The sequence below is a fragment of the Microtus oregoni genome, unplaced genomic scaffold (genome assembly GCF_018167655.1).
Source record: "Microtus oregoni isolate MIOR12 unplaced genomic scaffold, Mior012 000013F_ref0000133, whole genome shotgun sequence".
NCBI classification, from domain to species: Eukaryota; Metazoa; Chordata; class Mammalia; order Rodentia; family Cricetidae; genus Microtus; species Microtus oregoni.
In genome coordinates this window covers 20780404-20796717 of record NW_024543072.1, presented here as the reverse complement: position 1 = coordinate 20796717, position 16314 = coordinate 20780404, and the positions used below count along the sequence as shown (strand labels likewise).

Here is a 16314-nt window from a genome sequence, read left to right as displayed (position 1 = left end):
AGAAGTAGAATCTCTAATCAGAACTGCTTAGACTTTTTTAAAATGATAGATGTAAAATTGGGGTTGGTCTCTAAAGTCTGTGCCACACACACCCCCAAAATATCATTGCCTGACAGATAGCGTTAAACCCAGGGATCATGTTAAGGCAGCATCGTGCAAAGCAAGCTAAACTGGAAGCCAAACCGTGGAAGACCCACGAATGTGCTAGCACGGTCACTCCCTGCCGTGACCTCGAATGTTATGGCCACAGCTGGTGTTTCTCTTCCTCACATTTTCCCTGGTTTTCTTCTTCCTCCTCCCTACTTCCCCTCTTCCTGTAAATCTCTCTCCCTCTCATTGGTCCTATTCCCTTCTAGACAAACTTGCTTAAACACGCATAAGTTTCCCATAAGACACTGTTAACAAGTACAGACACCATCTCTTCAAATGTCAGCCTCAAGTGGTTAACGTGATGGCGAGCAGAACCATGAGTATGCTCGTGCACGCTTAGCCTTTTAAGTTTGGCAGTGCCACACATATGCCAATAACAGACAATACCCTCCAGAAAACGCCTGTGGAGAACCGGCAGGCCATGCCTTCTTGGGGAGTTGGGCTGTCTGCTCTGTGTGTTGTGAGACCTACGAATCTATTTCATATTAAGCAAAAAGTCTAGATTCTACATAGTTTATGTGATAGTTTTATATTTTTGACTTAGTTTATTTTAGTGCTATGAGCCAAACACTGTAAACCGTATATGCCCTTTTGATTAAACTTCTGAGTGAAATTCATCATAGCAATCCATTTCCTTTCTTAGCAATTTTATCCTCAAATGTTTCTGCTCTCACTGCGTACTGAAAGGTTATAGTGGCTGCTAAGATTCTGAGTCTACGAGAAACAAAACAATGAAGCCCCGACAGAAATTCTTGCCAGTTAAGCTGTGGTATCACTGGGCCTTTCGAACCCAGCACTCTCAAGACGAAGGCAGGAGAATCACAGGTTCAAGCCAGAACCTGTGAGTCCTAGCTTGTGATAGAAAAAACAGTGGAGAGCTGGAGGGCTGAAGGTGTACCTTGGTGGCATGATACTTGCCAAGCACGTACAAATCCCTAAGTACAGAAGGAGGAGGAGGAGGAGGAGGAGGAGGAGGAGGAGGAGGAGGAGGAGGAGGAGGAGAAGAAGAAGAAGAAGAAGAAGAAGAAGAAGAAGAAGAAGAAGAAGAAGAAGAAGAAGAATCTGATAGCCAAGTAGCCAAGAAGAAGAAGCCTGGCCCTAAAATAAAGTAATCATTCAAAACCTCTGGGCCACTCATCCTACCCTGAGCTTGAGAGAGACCCAGAGGCCCTTTTGGAGTATCCCTGTCTCTTTTTCTGGCTTAGTCTCTAGCCTGCCTGCCAATGCTTCCCATACTCTCTTCCAAAGGCATAAAAGGTTGAGCCTTAGATTTAAATGCCCATGGTTTCCATCACCTCAGACTCAGCTAGCCAGAAGGTAAAATGGCAGGATACTCAGTGACCCTGGAGAGTGGCATGGGGTCAATAGGGACCACCCTGAGAAAAGAGTCTTTGAAGTGGGAGCCTCTAGGGCAGTTTCGGGGGGCAGGGAATTGAGGAGTGTCGCAGACATCAACCTAGAAGGCCTCTAAAGTGAACGCTGGCTCAAGGTTTTGCTCTGTGCTTTTTATGTAGTAGCTCCACAATTTGTTGAGCAAATGAACAGATGGATAGATGGGTGGTTTAATTAATTGATGTGGTATTTATCCGAGGTTTAAAGATTAACACTACACAAAGCTTGGGTCCTAATACCAAGAATTAAATATAAAAGGAATCAGGATTAGCCTGTTAGGAAACGGCAAAGCCATTCAGGCAGGGCTTTTGAGTATATAAAGAAATAGCATACGGCCGAGTGTTGCACAGGAAATGGGCTTAAATTAAGAGTCTAAGCCGTGGGATGCACTGCGCAAGTTCAGCATCAAATTGGAAGAATGACTAAGCACAACAATCTTTTAGCTTCTCTGGGAGTGTTCAAGTGCAGAGTCACCCCGCATCTCAGCCCCCCAGAGCTCTTGCCGCTCTGAGCTGACGGTTCTATCCTATGAAGCAGAAACCACCCAAATTGCTTTCTGGAGTTGGTAGCTAGTCCTCTTTAGCGGTTGCCTGGGAGACTTGAAGACGTGGCTCCTCAGATCAGCAGTGCAGTGTTGTGAGCCCCTATGCTGCAAACCACCTGTGTCTTGCCACCGTGTCTGAATGGGTGGAGGCAAGCCCAAGTTCTTTTGCTCTGGCCTTAATTGCTAACAATGGATTCTCAGATCACACATTACATCACACAGAGACTGTAGTCGTTTGTACGGTGGCTACATGGAATTAAAGGGGCCCCAGAGTTCCTGGAGGCCTTCCTGGAGGCAGAGGCAGACACTTGTCAATAGAGTCACTGCAAGTAGTTACAGGTGCTATTAAAGAACCTGTTTGGGGAGCTGTGATTCCAGCTGCAGAGATGCGAGACTCTCAGACAAGGTGCAGAGACTTGGAGGAAAAGCGTAAGATCAGATCCAGACAGACAGACTACAGTTCAAGGGGACCACATCACATCGAGCAGTGAGGACCACGCTGAGCCAAAGCCTCAGGGACGGTTGGGAGTTCTCTGCCTCTCTGTCCTTTGATGTCTACACGAAGCTTTGTGCTCATGTGAAGATGAGAGGTCAGATCAATGAGGTCCAAGTGAGGGCACTGCATGCCCGTCAGTCTGGTGCAATTGACAAGCCCTTAGGCCACGTTTCTCTGTATGTCTTTAATATACCTACCTGCCCACACGTTTTCCGTGGACCTCAGTGAGTTTAGAGGTGGAACTTTTTACTTTTAGGGATATGCCGTCTATCAGTTTATGCCCCCAGGGTTCTGGGGCTCGAGTGATGACATCTAGACACAGATGCAATGCAGGATCACCCTCCCTCTGTGCTTGCTCTCAGAATGCAGCCAAATGCGGCTCCTAAAATGGAGTCTCCCGGGGCAGGACACAGCCTGAGAGCAAGCCGCTGTTTCCCACACGGTGGAGTAACTTAGAGTCCAGTCCAGCCTGATCCGCAAAGGTAGCCTCTGGGTACATCTCCCTCTCCCTGACCTGCCACAGCTAATACTTCCTCTAAACCTCAGGACAGATCCAACTGGGCAAGTGGTCTGCTCTGAGGTGTAGACCAGCCAAAGGTGAAAGGTATCCACATGTAGGTGTCCCCTTTTTCACAGGCAGCACCCTCAATTTCAGATCTGTCATGGAGATTAACCTAAAATACTTAGAAACAGAGAGGTATCAGGGTAGGCTGGGGCGAAAGGGGTGGAGAAGAGGGGGGAAATGATAGCGTGACTCTCATAGGTGTTTCTTTAGGGGATAATTAAAATGTTCTAACACTAGTAAGTGCTCGCAGTTACACAACTCTGTGAATATCTTAAAAACCATTGATTGTATGATCTTTGAATTGTATCTTAGTAAAGTTGTTACCAGAAAAAAAGATTCTTAAGTAGTATTTTACTGTATCAACCCATTTTTTTTGTTCAATACTTTGCAATTAGTCAAACAAGCCAAATATTAGCTAAAAACAAAGGTCTCCAGGTCCTTTTTAAACCATCAAATGGCACTTGCTTTCTTAAGCATTGCTTAAGGGCCTGAGGCTGAAGCTCAGTTGTGGGGGGCCTGTTTTGCAACCCCCAGCACCACGTATTAAAACAGAAATGTATATAGATGTTTGCCTAAAAACAAATGTGTGTGTGTGTTTGATAACATGGCAGCATAGTTTATTAGTCTGAAAAATAATTTATGCACGCAAAGAGAAACTGGGAAAGACATGTCAACCTTAAACTCCCATGGATTGTCATGGGCCTTCATTGTTTCATGCCTGGAACCTCCAATAACCTTTCTGCTGTTGACCTGGGACGACTGTATCCACAGTTCCTCAGGTGACACATCTCGCATCTGATCTAGACATCCGACACTGACATTATGTCACCCTTAGCGTCCATGTTTGGCAACAAAACTAATGTCTGTGCGCTTTTCTTTTGGGGCCGCCCTGGCAGCTGGTGACTCATTGTGGGAGTGTGGCTCAGTTCTCTAGGGGGCTGGGGAGCTGCGGTATCGTCAGGTACAGCCACTGACCAGAGGGGACTCCCTGCCTGCCTATTCGCTATGTATAGGACACCATCCCTGCTGGCGTTATTTTCTGTTGAACAGTGGGCCCAGGCAGAAGGATTGCTATGCCATTACTTGTGGCAACTGCCTTCCATAAATAAGATTGTTCAGTTAATATCACAAAGAGAAGAAAATGACGGTTGGGGTGCGCTAGGGTGACCACCTAAGCAACTGCTACCGAATCAAGTAGCTACTTCTATTGAAAGCTGGTTGATTAAAAGAAGGGTTTAATCAATACCACCGGTCTTATATGTTTTGATATTCGGTGTATCTGCTATAGTGCTTAGCACACAGTATATGCTGAATGTGTTCTGGCTGGAGTCATCAGTAAATGAGTGACTGGAAACAAACCATTCCCTTCCTTTTGTCCCTTCTCCAGGACTCTCCCAGGTTAAGTTGTTGTTGTTGTTGTTGTTGTTGTTGTTGTTTTGAGACAGGGTTTCTCTCTGTAGCCCTGGCTCCCCTGAAATTCAATCTGTAGACCAGGTTGCCCTTGAACTCAGAGATCTGCCTGCCTCTGCCTCGCAAGTGCTGGGATCAAAGATGTGGGCTACTACCAACTGGCCCAGAATTATTTTTAAACCACCCGATGAGATGCTAGAGAAATGGTTTGACCATTAAGAATACCAGAGTTGGGTCCCCCGCACCCACTCTGGGCAGGACAGTCCTTTGTAACCAGTTCCGGGGAGCCAGTGTCCTCTTCTGGCCTCCACAGGCACCTACATGTGCATATACCAACCCCAGACATATGTATACACATAAAACTACATTTTTCTAATCTTTTAAAAACGTGAAAACTTTAAATAACAATAATAATAAAATGCTTGTTACAAGTTCTGGAAACCTTGAGTCCAACCGCTGAATCTGGAAACCTTGAGTCCAACCGCTGAATCTCCATTTGCTTGATAAAACAAAATAAGAGGAGCTGTTGTAATTAACATCACAATCCTGCTCAGCTGCAGCTCGTCCTCCAAAGCCTTCCGTCCGCATGTGAAGCAGTAATGTTTTCCTAGATTGAAGTCGAAGCAAAGTTATTTCTAATAAACGATGGAAAGGCATAGTTGTCTTCGTGGCTTTTCTGTTTTGAAAAATGAGCCTTCAGTGACCTGTGGTCTCAAAAACGTCGATGAAAATGTCATGGGAAAACATACCGTAAGTTATCAGTCTGGTCAACCCCCACGATCACGTTTAAACTGAGAAAGATTCCCCGAGCCCACGACCTTCCTTCCTAAGCACCAAGACCAGGACGGCCCTGTTTCTCGCACCTTCCCACTTTCACAAACCTGCAACCCATGCGCTTTCTAGAACAATGGCTTGAGCTTATCTAAAGGCACACGTGTCTTTGCCAAGTGTTTCGGTGTGTGGCCATGCAGAGGAAGAGGAAAAGATGGGCACTGGCAGGAAGAAGGCTGCTTCAGATGTTATTTTTAACCAGAGCTCTCTGAGCCCAGGGAGTTTGAGCCAACAACTAAACACAGTACCGAAGGGTGTCACCGTAGTTGGTGTTCTTTCCTGAAGCAACAGAACGTCTACTCTTTCTTTCCACCAGCAAGGTTCGGCTGTGTATTCATTTCCCAGGCTGTTTCAGACACCCTTGTTCACTCCACTTGAGCTCTCTATTTTTAGGGAAAGCACAAATCATTCCTGGCACCAGATGTTAGAAGTGCTGGATTTCATTCTCTGATCTGTAATTCCTAGTGAGACGCTAAGAGAGGCTCAACCCCTTAAAGCCAATGTCCAGGCCTGGAAAGTACTTGGCTGCTGTATCAGATAAGACTAACTACTTAGTTGCCTGGGATTTTTTGTTTGTTTGTTTGTTTGTTTCTTACATTTGTAAACATTTATTCTCTTGAATTGAAAAAGGCTTGCATCAGCACATTGTACAGCCTTGCAAAATTACACAGAAATTGAAAATAAGGTTCCTTGTTCATATGTTCCTTGTGCAATGAATCTTTGATGTCCAGTAATCCTCTGCAAACAATGAAAACAAAATTTAAACCACTTAAGAAGTTTTCGGCACTCGTCAAGTGCATTTCCTTGGGAGACAGCCTGGTTTCTTATCTTGAGAAGGGATGGGGCCTTAAGTGCAAGTCCTGAGATACGCTTTGTGAAGGAGCCTGGAGCATCCATAACTTCCACACGCTGCTTAGATGATGCCCCCTCCAGCAAGCAGAAGCTCCATGGTCAAGACAACTCTGGATGCTAGTTGGCTTCACTGAGTCTGTAGTTAACCACATCCGAGCACACAATCTTGTCTCTGGTTGGGCAACCTTGAGGTGTCTTTGCTTCGACAGGATGCTGTCTCCTCACCTTCTGCTTTGTCCTTTGCAGGGTACATCCCCAGCTATTTAGACAAAGATGAGCTGTGTGTCGTGTGTGGGGACAAAGCCACGGGGTACCACTACCGCTGCATCACCTGTGAAGGCTGTAAGGTAAGCACCAGGGTCCCCAGCACAGACCACGGTGCAGCACCGTTCCTCTCCCAGAGAGCCACTGGAACTCATCCAGGCCTCCACTGGTCCTCTTCATTTCTGATAAGCTCAAGATCTGAATTTTCCTTTTTCCTAATGAATAACTAGATGAAATTTTGCAGTAGGGTGGTGTTCCATTTGTTGTGTTTTTAAACAAACACGACATATTGATACTAATAACACTTACTTGAGTTTTAAAGCATATTTTTTAATGTACGATCAACCCAATGCTTCACTGTCTCGCCTCCGATTTTATGTGCCCCGTCTGAGAAGCCTGGGTTTGCTCCTCCACAGCCTTTTCTGCTGCAGATCTGCATGAGAATGCCACTTCTAAGGGTTCCATTAGGCAGAATCTTTGAAGCCACTTAGACTCAATTATGTTCCGGCATTTATTCAAAGTGGCTTTCCGCAGAGCCTGTAATAAATGGAGTCAGGTTGCCACCGGGTAATTTTGTGCTCTGCAAACCTTTCTTCAGGAGATTCTTGACAAAAACATACCAGTGAGTTCACTTCTCCAAAAGGAGCTTCGTCTGCCTACTTACAATCTTCGTCAGCAGAATGAAACTAAGCACTATGGGAAAGATCTTTGGGCCCATCAACCTAGGCTAGAAAACAAACATGAGGCTTAACCCAGTGTGGTGCCCACGCAGCTGGTGCTGTGTAAATGGGTTGTATTGAAAACCCAGGGAAGGACTTTGTATCTCCTTTAAAGTTTATGGTAAAACTTGTATTGAAGTTAAAGAAAAATAAACCCAGAATTCCTCTTCCTCATCCTCTTCCTCTTCCCTTCCCAACCTTTTCCATCTTTCTTCCACACCCTCCTTAGCTTCCTTCCTGCTCTTCCCTTTAAACCCCATAATTAATGGGTTAATTCCATTCACTCCACGGTGGGCTCCACTTCCCTACTGGGAGATTGTCCATGCCGGTCCTCTATTTTTCGCACCTATCATTATTAAGCACCTCAGTGATGCTGGGGCATCTCTGCAAGGGCAGCAAGCGTGGTCCTTTCTGGGGTCCTGGGGCCTCACCTGCCACACAATCAGTTGGAATGTGTGTGACACTAGGCACTCTCCCTTCTCCAGGATCCTTCTGATGCAGGATTTGCAGGTGGCAAGACTGGGCTAAAGGTCGTGTTGTTTCTATGGAAATAAGATTTTATGGAGTTTAAAAAGCTAATCACAAGTCCTGGTTGTTGTTTATTAATTAGGAGGTTTGCAGTTGCAAGCAGGCCTGCTCTCAAAAGTGTGGTTCCATTGCTTTGTTTGAAAGGAATAAGGCTAGCTTAGTCTGGTGCCTCGGGTCTGGAATTCCAGCATGACCTAGAGTTCACAGCCTGTGTCTCAAGTCAGATCCTGTTTGTAGGTTGACCCCATCACAGACCCACAAAGGAACCTGGAAGGGACAAGAGGTTCTCAAGATTTCTTCATATGATGAAGAAGCAACTTGGGAAAGGTAGAAAGAGTTTTTCAAATGTAACACCATCTTCAAGAGTCTCGAGAGATGAAAAGGTCTCACTTCACAGTTCAGTCAAACCTACATTATATAGAGACAGAATCTGTATTGTACTAGCGACAGAGATTTTGGAGCTGTTACCTGCTGTGCTGTGTAACTCGTTACCCACTCGGCATTTTGTAGAAAGAAGGTTGGTGTTGCCCCAGTGCAGACTGTTCGTAAAGACAACTCCAAACACAACAGTTCCCTCTGAACACGGAACTGAGGTGGTACTCTCATGTCATGCTGTCGCTGTGATAAGACTAGCAAAAAAGCAACTTATGGGAGGAAAGGATTTATTTAGCTTACACTTGCAGGTCACAAACCGTTATTGGAGGAGTCAGGGCGGGAACTTGAAGCAGAAACAGGGAAGAAGCCCCCTTGCTGGCTTGTTCTAAGAAGCTGGCTTTCTTATACAGCCCAGGACCACCTACCCAGAGAGTGGTGCCACCTACAGTAAGCTAAGCCCTCCTACATCAATTAACAATCGAGACATGATAGCATGGCAGAACTGTCAGCGCAGCCCCACAATTGAGACTCCCTTGGTTGACTCTAAGTCATGTCGAAATGACAGTTAAAGATGGATAATAACATAAAGGTCCAGGAGTGCGTGCATGCGTGCGTGCGGGGTATTTCCCTAAAGAAGTGGGAGATCCCCTTGGAGATTTAGTCGAGAACTCTTTCAAAAATGTGTTTGTTAGATTAAAGTTTTAGGAATGAGCAAGGAGACACTTTTTATAATATCTGCTCATTTAAATAATACAGCAAAACTATTTTCTTTTATACCAGGTGAGCTGTTAAGGACATGAGACTTAGCGTGCCTGTGTGGATCGTGGTACACATTTGGAATCTGGAATCCTAGCATTTGGGGGACTAAGCAAGAAGGACTGCAAGTTCAAGGGCTTCCAGGGCTATCTAGAAAGTTCCAAGCAAGGCCTGATTCCAAAAACAATAATATGGAACACAGCTCCTGTGTTGTAAGCTAAGTGACCACGTGATCTGCGGCAAGTGATTGAGCCCATCTAAGGCATAGTTTTGTAGTCTCCATAATGGTATCCTTAATAGCACCTCCCTAGTGAGGTTGTGGGGTAAAGGGGTTCAGAATGCATCTGCACACTGTCTGTGACCGTCACCGTCAGAGCTTACAGCCATTATGAGTTCCTCGACATTAAGAGTACAGTGGCCAGGACCTAGGACTTAAGTCTGTAGAGGTTCTAGGATCATGCCTTAAAGGCCCAGGGCAGTGGTAAACTTTTAAATCCTAACACCAGAGAGACTGAGAGAAGAGAATCATGAGTTCAAACCCAGTCTACAATACACAGAAAGTTTCATTACAAGCCAGCCTTGGCTACATAGCAAGACCCTATACCAAAATAAGTAACAGTCTTGAAAGTTATGTAAGTCAGCCAAAACTAGAATATAACAGTGTTCTTCAGAAAAGAGGAAGCATTTTGACTCATGTGCCTGCAGACACTGGAGGGAAAGGAGGTTTTAGAAGTAAAAACTCCAAGCTCAAATCTTCTGTTCTTAAAGTCCTGTTGTTTAAAAAATTGAGGGAGTCGGTCATGGACAGCTTGTTAGTTTCTTTTTTTCTTTTTTTCCCCCTTCTTTTCAACTTTTTTTGAAAATAGATTATTCTGTCATAGACTATGTCCTAGATAGTTTCCTCTCCCTCTCCTCCTCCCAGCTACCCCCACCTCCCATCATGCCTAGCTCCACTCTATTTCCTCTTCAAAATAAGAGCAGGCCTTGAAAAGATGACAGTCAAACAGGACAAAAACAAGATACAATAAGACAAGTCAAAAGAGTTCATATCAAGGCTGGGCATGGCAGCCCAATAGGAATTAAAGAGTCCCAAGAACAGGCCAAAGAGTCAGAGGCAACCCCGCTCCCACGGTTAGGAGTCCCACAAAAACACCAAGCTAACAGCTTTAATGTATACACAGAGGACAAGTGTAGACCCATGCAGGCTGTGTCTGCTTCAGTCTGCGGACCCATGTGAGCCCTGCTTAGTTGCTTTGGTGAGCCATGTTCTCTTGGTATCCTTCCCCTCTGACTCCTGCAGTCTTTCCTCCCCCTCTTCCACGGGGTTCCCTGATTTTGTAGGGGAGGGACCTAATGAAGACTTATGATTTAGACTCTCTCTCTCTTCATAATGTCCAGCTGTGGTCTCTGTGCCTGCTCCCTCCCCATCTGCTGTTGGAGGAAGCTTCTATGTTGATGACTGGACAAGGCATCGATCCATGAGGATAGCAGAATATCATTAAGAGTCATTAGGAGCCCCAGCATGTCTTGCAGGCAGGACAGATTATAGATGGAAGGTTTGTGTCTGGGTTGGCATCCAGGTCTCTCTTCGTGTAGTCTTCAGAGTACCGTCCCACAGAGACTAGAACGTAGGGAGGAAGGCTCCATGCAAGCACCAGGTCGGCCTCTCTGTTCAATGAGCCCTGTGGATGTTGTCCTTGGCAATGGGCCCCTGCTGTCAGTTTTCAGAGAGTGACCCTCTGTCCTAGCATCAGCCTGGGCTGCTTAGGGATCTCCACAGGATCCTCTTGGCCAACAGCTCAACCAAATGTAACCCAGTCCCACCGCTGGGAGCCTTGCCTGGCTACAAAATATAGCCAGTTCAGACTCTGTATCGTCTGTTATTAGAAGTCCTCACTAGGGTCACCCTCATAGATTCTGGGAAGCTTCCACCACATCTGAGTTTCCAAACTACCACTCCCCCCAGTGCTCCCCAATTCCAGCTGTCTCTCCCTGAACTCTCATCCTCCCCATCCCCCAACCCGATCCCTTATGCTCCTTTCCCCATCAGCCCCCAGTCCACCCACAAAATTTATTCTATTTTTCCTTCGCAGAGAGATCCATGCATCCCCCTAGAACCTTCTCTTTACCCATCCTCTCTGGATCTGTAGGTTGTAGCTTGGTTATCATTTACTTAACAACTAATGCCCTCTTATGAGTGAGTGCATACCAGGTTTGTCTTTCTGGGCTGGGTTACCTCACTCAGGATGATTTTTTTTTCAAGTTCCATCCATTTGCCTGCAAATTTCATGATGCCATTTTTTAACCGTTGGATAATACTCTATTGTGCAAATGTACCACATTTTCTTTATTCATTCCCCGGTTGAGGGTCATCTAGGTTGTTTCCAGTCTCTGGTTATTATGAATAAAGCCACAATGAACATGGTTGAGCATGTGTCCTTGTGGTAAGATGAAATATCCTTTGGGTATAGGTCATGGTCATTTTAAGAGTCAAACAAGAATTAAATGAAATCTCTAACTGGAATAAAGATAAATATTTAGTCGCCAAATAATTTTAAATGTTCTCAGTGTAAATTTCACTGTATGTGGTAGTAGGTTTCTTAAGGAAATATTCTTGCAAGTGTCGTTAAATAACTATCAATCAAGTATCCTGCTGTTTTATCTCAGGATAAAGTAATAAAGATTTTCATTCACTTAGCTTAGCTGCATAATTATGATACCCCATGAAATAAACGTTATACCACTTAGTGTATAGAAACATAAAAGCAAACACCCATCAGCTTCGTCTCCTTGAGTAAAAGCCACAACAGTGTAGAGACTGTAGACCTGAAAAATCTCCCTCAGCACATTGGATTCACTTGCATCCACTTTCCTCTGTTTGAGGGTACAGATAAAGTTGGAGGCCCCAGGCCAGGCCAAGGGCCAGAACAGTTGATCTCATTTTAGGTAGACATAAAACTCCAGAGTTGTCTAGTTTCAAAAAAATATGAATCTGGTTTTTTGGGGGGGATCTTTCTTATTTAGGGTTTCTTTAGAAGAACCATTCAGAAAAGTCTTCATCCATCTTATTCCTGCAAATATGAAGGAAAATGCGTCATAGACAAAGTCACTCGCAACCAGTGCCAGGAATGTCGCTTTAAGAAATGCATCTATGTTGGCATGGCAACAGACTGTGAGTAGATGCTCTTCATTTGCTTGATATTGAGGAGTGTTGACGGGAGGGGGCAGGGGGAAGGCTTGGTTCAAGAACCACAAAGAAAGAAAGAACCTTTGTGGACAGAGTCTGGCTCTCATACGCACCCCTCCCAACCTGCCTTGCTGAAGTGGGGGGAACATTGGTTTCCTTCTCCCTAACTTATCAATTCCCAACTTCCAAAGCAACCCGATGGTTGGGGAGGGCGGTTAGGTCATCTCCGTGTGTGTATGAAGGGCAGCCCTATTACCAAGCCTGTTTCATGCTACAGATGTCCATGTAGTATGAACATCTTGTTATAGACTTGTCCATGTAGCATGGTCCACCTCTCACACACAGGCTTCATGTGCAGAGAGGTTTATAGGCCAGTCCTTGGGTCTTCAAAAACAAATGAACTAATCTGGTTGACATACTTTAGAGATGTGGTACTGGCAGAAAACATCACATACAAGAATTTTTTTAAAAATTTCAAAGTTGAATGTTCTCACATGAATCATCCCACGGTTGATCGCTTATTGTATTTTTAGCCAAAGGGGAAAAAAAAATAGGTAAAGCTCTGCTTCCCACTTTTCTAAATACCATAGCCCTGGGGCCTCCCCTCCCAACCCAGGGATTTGCAGAAGTCACCTTAATTATCATAAAACAAAGAACTGTGCCTTTCAGAAAAGGCAGCCTCCCCTCTACTGGGAATCAGTCAGAATGATTTCCACAGCCATCCTGTTTGTACATCAGAGGTTTTATTCATGAGTTACAAAGAAAAAGCCAAACACGGGAAACAAAGAAAAGGCAATGAGAGCTTTCCTGACATAAGAAAAAGCAATCCCAGTTTATATTGGTGCCATAGTGTGCTCCCTGAGAGAGTGAAAAAAAAAATCTATGATTTCCTCATAGAGGAGAACTCTATGGAGAATGTTAAGAGATCTATTAGTATGTCAGGCTGGAAGTTCTGCCTGTCTGCCCCTCAGGTCCAGGGCATCCCTACCTCTAAAGGGTTTGGGCCATAGCTTGAACCCAAAAACGTATGTCACTGTTCCAAACCACTGTTATTTAAGTAGCCATTTCATTATTTTATTAAGTGTAAGGTGTGGAGTTGAAGATGCTCAAGGCCCCTCTAAACAGGGTAGATATAAGCTTTGAGGTCTTTTTCTTGCTTCTGAGGTGTTTTAAAAGGTTCAAGTTTCTACGTATAAAACCTCTGCTCAGGGACAGCCAGATGTTTCATCAGGAAGAGGCACCTGCCACCAAGCCAGACACCCTAAACTCAATCCCTGTGACCTATATGATGAAAGGAGGGAGGGAGGGAGGGAGGGAAACCTCTTCCCAAGTCCCAGACCTACCACCGACCAGAGATGTGACTCCAGAGTTAAGCTTCATGTTTCTTGCTGGAGAAATCACCACCTACCGCACAGAACCAGGTCCAGTCTGTAACAGGTGTCAAATGCAACAGTGCACTCTGTTGGAAGCCTTTGGGCAATAAAGCTTGGAGCCTTGTGAGCCTTTAGGATGTGACCCTCACAGGACCGCTTCATAGTTCCCATGTTAGCAGACACTCGTGTGACTAAGATCCTAGTGAGATCATCTGGGTTTGCTTGTGAATTAGCTGGGCGCCTTGCTTCTCTTCTTCTTGCTACGTCTGCCCTTGACATGGCCCAAGGAAAACCAGTTGTAGGAACTGAAGGCAAGCGTCCTGGGTCGTCCCTACGATGAACTTGATGTGTGACTTCAGGCAAGTCACAGCCTTGGGATCCGTTCCCCTCTCTACGAAAAGGGGAAGATGGACTAGATTCTGTCTGAGGTCATCTAGAATCTGAGTCTTGGAGACGGGCAGATGCTGGGGTGAGAGCGCTGCCATGAAAGCAAAAGGCCCTGAGTTCTAACCTCCAGCACATAAGATTCGGCCATGGCCACACGTGCAGGTAGATTTGGGGGACTCACTGGCCAGGAGCCTAGCCTACGTGCACACTTCAGGTTCATTGAGAGGCCCTGCCTCAAAACATGTGGAGGGAAATAGGGGAAAACACCTGGCATACTTCTCCCTGGTCCCTCCCTCCTCGTCCCTCCCATCACTACTCCAGAAGGCTTCCTTAACTGGAAGTGCAGAAGCCCCCGGGATGAATGCAGATGGCAGCCGGGTTGATTTCTCAAGAAAGCCCAAAAGATTTCTCAAGTTTAAGTCCCACTGCTGCTGATTTTAGGGGCACTGCATTCTGTAGAGCTGATTTTAGGGGCACTGCATTCTGTAGAGCTGAGTTCCTGGTGCCCAGGTTCCTTCTAGCTCTATTTTGGAAAGTTGGTCTGGGCACTGGGAGCTTGACACTGGACCCATATCAGGCAGTGGTTAATTAGAGGCAGTTTGTCTAGTGTGAACCTCTAAGCCAATGGTTCTCAACCTGAGGGTCACAACCCCTTTGGAGCCAAATGATCTTTTCACAGGGGTCACCTAAGACCATCGGAAAACACAGATAATCACATTATGACTAATAACAGTAACACACAACAAAATAAGTTTATGGTTGGGGGTCAGCATGAGGATTTGTATTAAAGGTTTGCAGCTTTAGGGAGGTTGAGAACCACTGCTCTAAGCCATTAAGCCCGGGGCCCCCAGGCTCAGAACCTATAGTCTGCTCCACGTTCTGTATTATCATAGGGTCCCTATCCCCTGTCCCCCCATAGTGGTGCTGGATGACAGCAAGAGACTAGCCAAGCGGAAGCTGATAGAGGAGAACCGTGAGAAGAGACGGCGGGAAGAGCTGCAGAAATCCATCGGGCACAAACCCGAGCCCACCGATGAGGAGTGGGAGCTCATCAAGACAGTCACCGAGGCCCACGTGGCCACCAATGCCCAGGGCAGCCACTGGAAGCAGAAGCGGAAATTTCTGGTAAGCTTCCTTGCCAGGCTCACTATCCCTGTATGCTTCCATTTTGCCTTGGTTTAAGGGTCCTCTGCACCCTGCTGCCATTAGTGCCCCCATTTCCCTTTGGGCAAGTGCAACTTAGAGAGGCCAGGAGCCGGAGCCAGGGTCGTGCTGGCCAGAGGGGGCAGGGATGGGGGCTGCAGAGGCAATGGTACAGATGAGCATTCTCTGGAGCCCGGAGCAGCTTCCCAGGCTTCCGACCTCAGGGTGCTTTTCCTGTTAACGAGGCCAGGGCTGGAACGACTCCTCAGGCAATTCTGGTACCTGCTGGCTTACTCTTCTCCTGCCCACCTCTGCCAGATTCCCAGAGCACATACTCAACCACCGAGGCTAATCCACACACATACCCCCTTCAGCAGAATCTTGAGGAGGAAGGGGCTCAGACTACAGATCTAAGTTGTTGTTGTTTATTTATTTTTATTTTTGATACATTTTTTCATGATTTTATTATTATTGTTTTACAACCAGACCACAGTTTCCCGTCCCTCCCCGTGGATCTAATTTTTTTTTTTCCTGTCAAAGTAGAAATGCTTATCTGGGAATAAAGCTTGGGTCTAGGAGCCAGGAAATAAGAGTATAGCAATGGGGAAGGTACAGAGGCAAGGCAGATCTTTTCAGATCTATGGATGCTTATTGGGTTTTCAGTGAAATCCCTCACCATCCATTTCTCAACTAGACTTCCTAGTACTCCGAGGTTGCTGGAGGGAGCTGCTATCCCCATTTGGCGGATACAAAAACTAAACCCAAGGTCATCTATGGATGCTATGTTAGTAAGCGGCTAAGCCAGGCCCCAAGTCGTCTGGTCCAAGTCACCCCACCCACTTCATCAGACAACCTGCTGTAGCCAGTATCTAGCCACCTCAGAGACGGGCTCTGCTCTCAGTGTTTGATATAAAGGCTCCTGTGAGTGTCTTGCAGGCAGCAGAGCCTGTGGGTCTGACTGCACATCAGAGTTTCTCTCTCTGCACATGAAGATTTCACGGCGGAATTACCTGTGTGCAGCGACCACAGCATTACAATGCGGTGGTCTGAGACTTCGGTCAGGCTACGCAGAATGCCAAGGCAGGAAGACGGCGAGTTGAAGGCCTGCTTGAGCTATACCAGTCCAACCTAGGCAACTTAATAAGACCCTATCTCAAAAGTAAAAACAAAGAGCGAACCACAAATAACAGTCGTAAAGGGAATTTCGGAAGGGGAAGGCTACGTGTAATCCACCTATCCTAAAACAAATCCTCTCACTGTCACCGTGAGCAGATACTGGCACACATCAGTGTGCTTTGTTGATGGTCTCTATTACAGTAACCAAACAGTCAAAGGATGCTTA

General features: G+C 45.9%; 1 protein-coding gene across 7 annotated transcripts in view; it reads left to right on the top strand.

Annotated features, from left to right (window-relative positions):
- Thrb (thyroid hormone receptor beta) overlaps positions 1–16314 on the top strand; it is a 332075-nt gene that overhangs the window by 296442 nt on the left and 19319 nt on the right. For all 7 annotated transcript variants that reach the window (XM_041662563.1, XM_041662565.1, XM_041662566.1 and 4 more), the window contains 3 exons: positions 6487–6587; positions 11907–12054; positions 14749–14954. In XM_041662563.1, coding sequence (XP_041518497.1) covers positions 6487–6587; positions 11907–12054; positions 14749–14954 — 455 coding nt within the window. The remainder of the gene's footprint in view (positions 1–6486; positions 6588–11906; positions 12055–14748; positions 14955–16314) is intronic.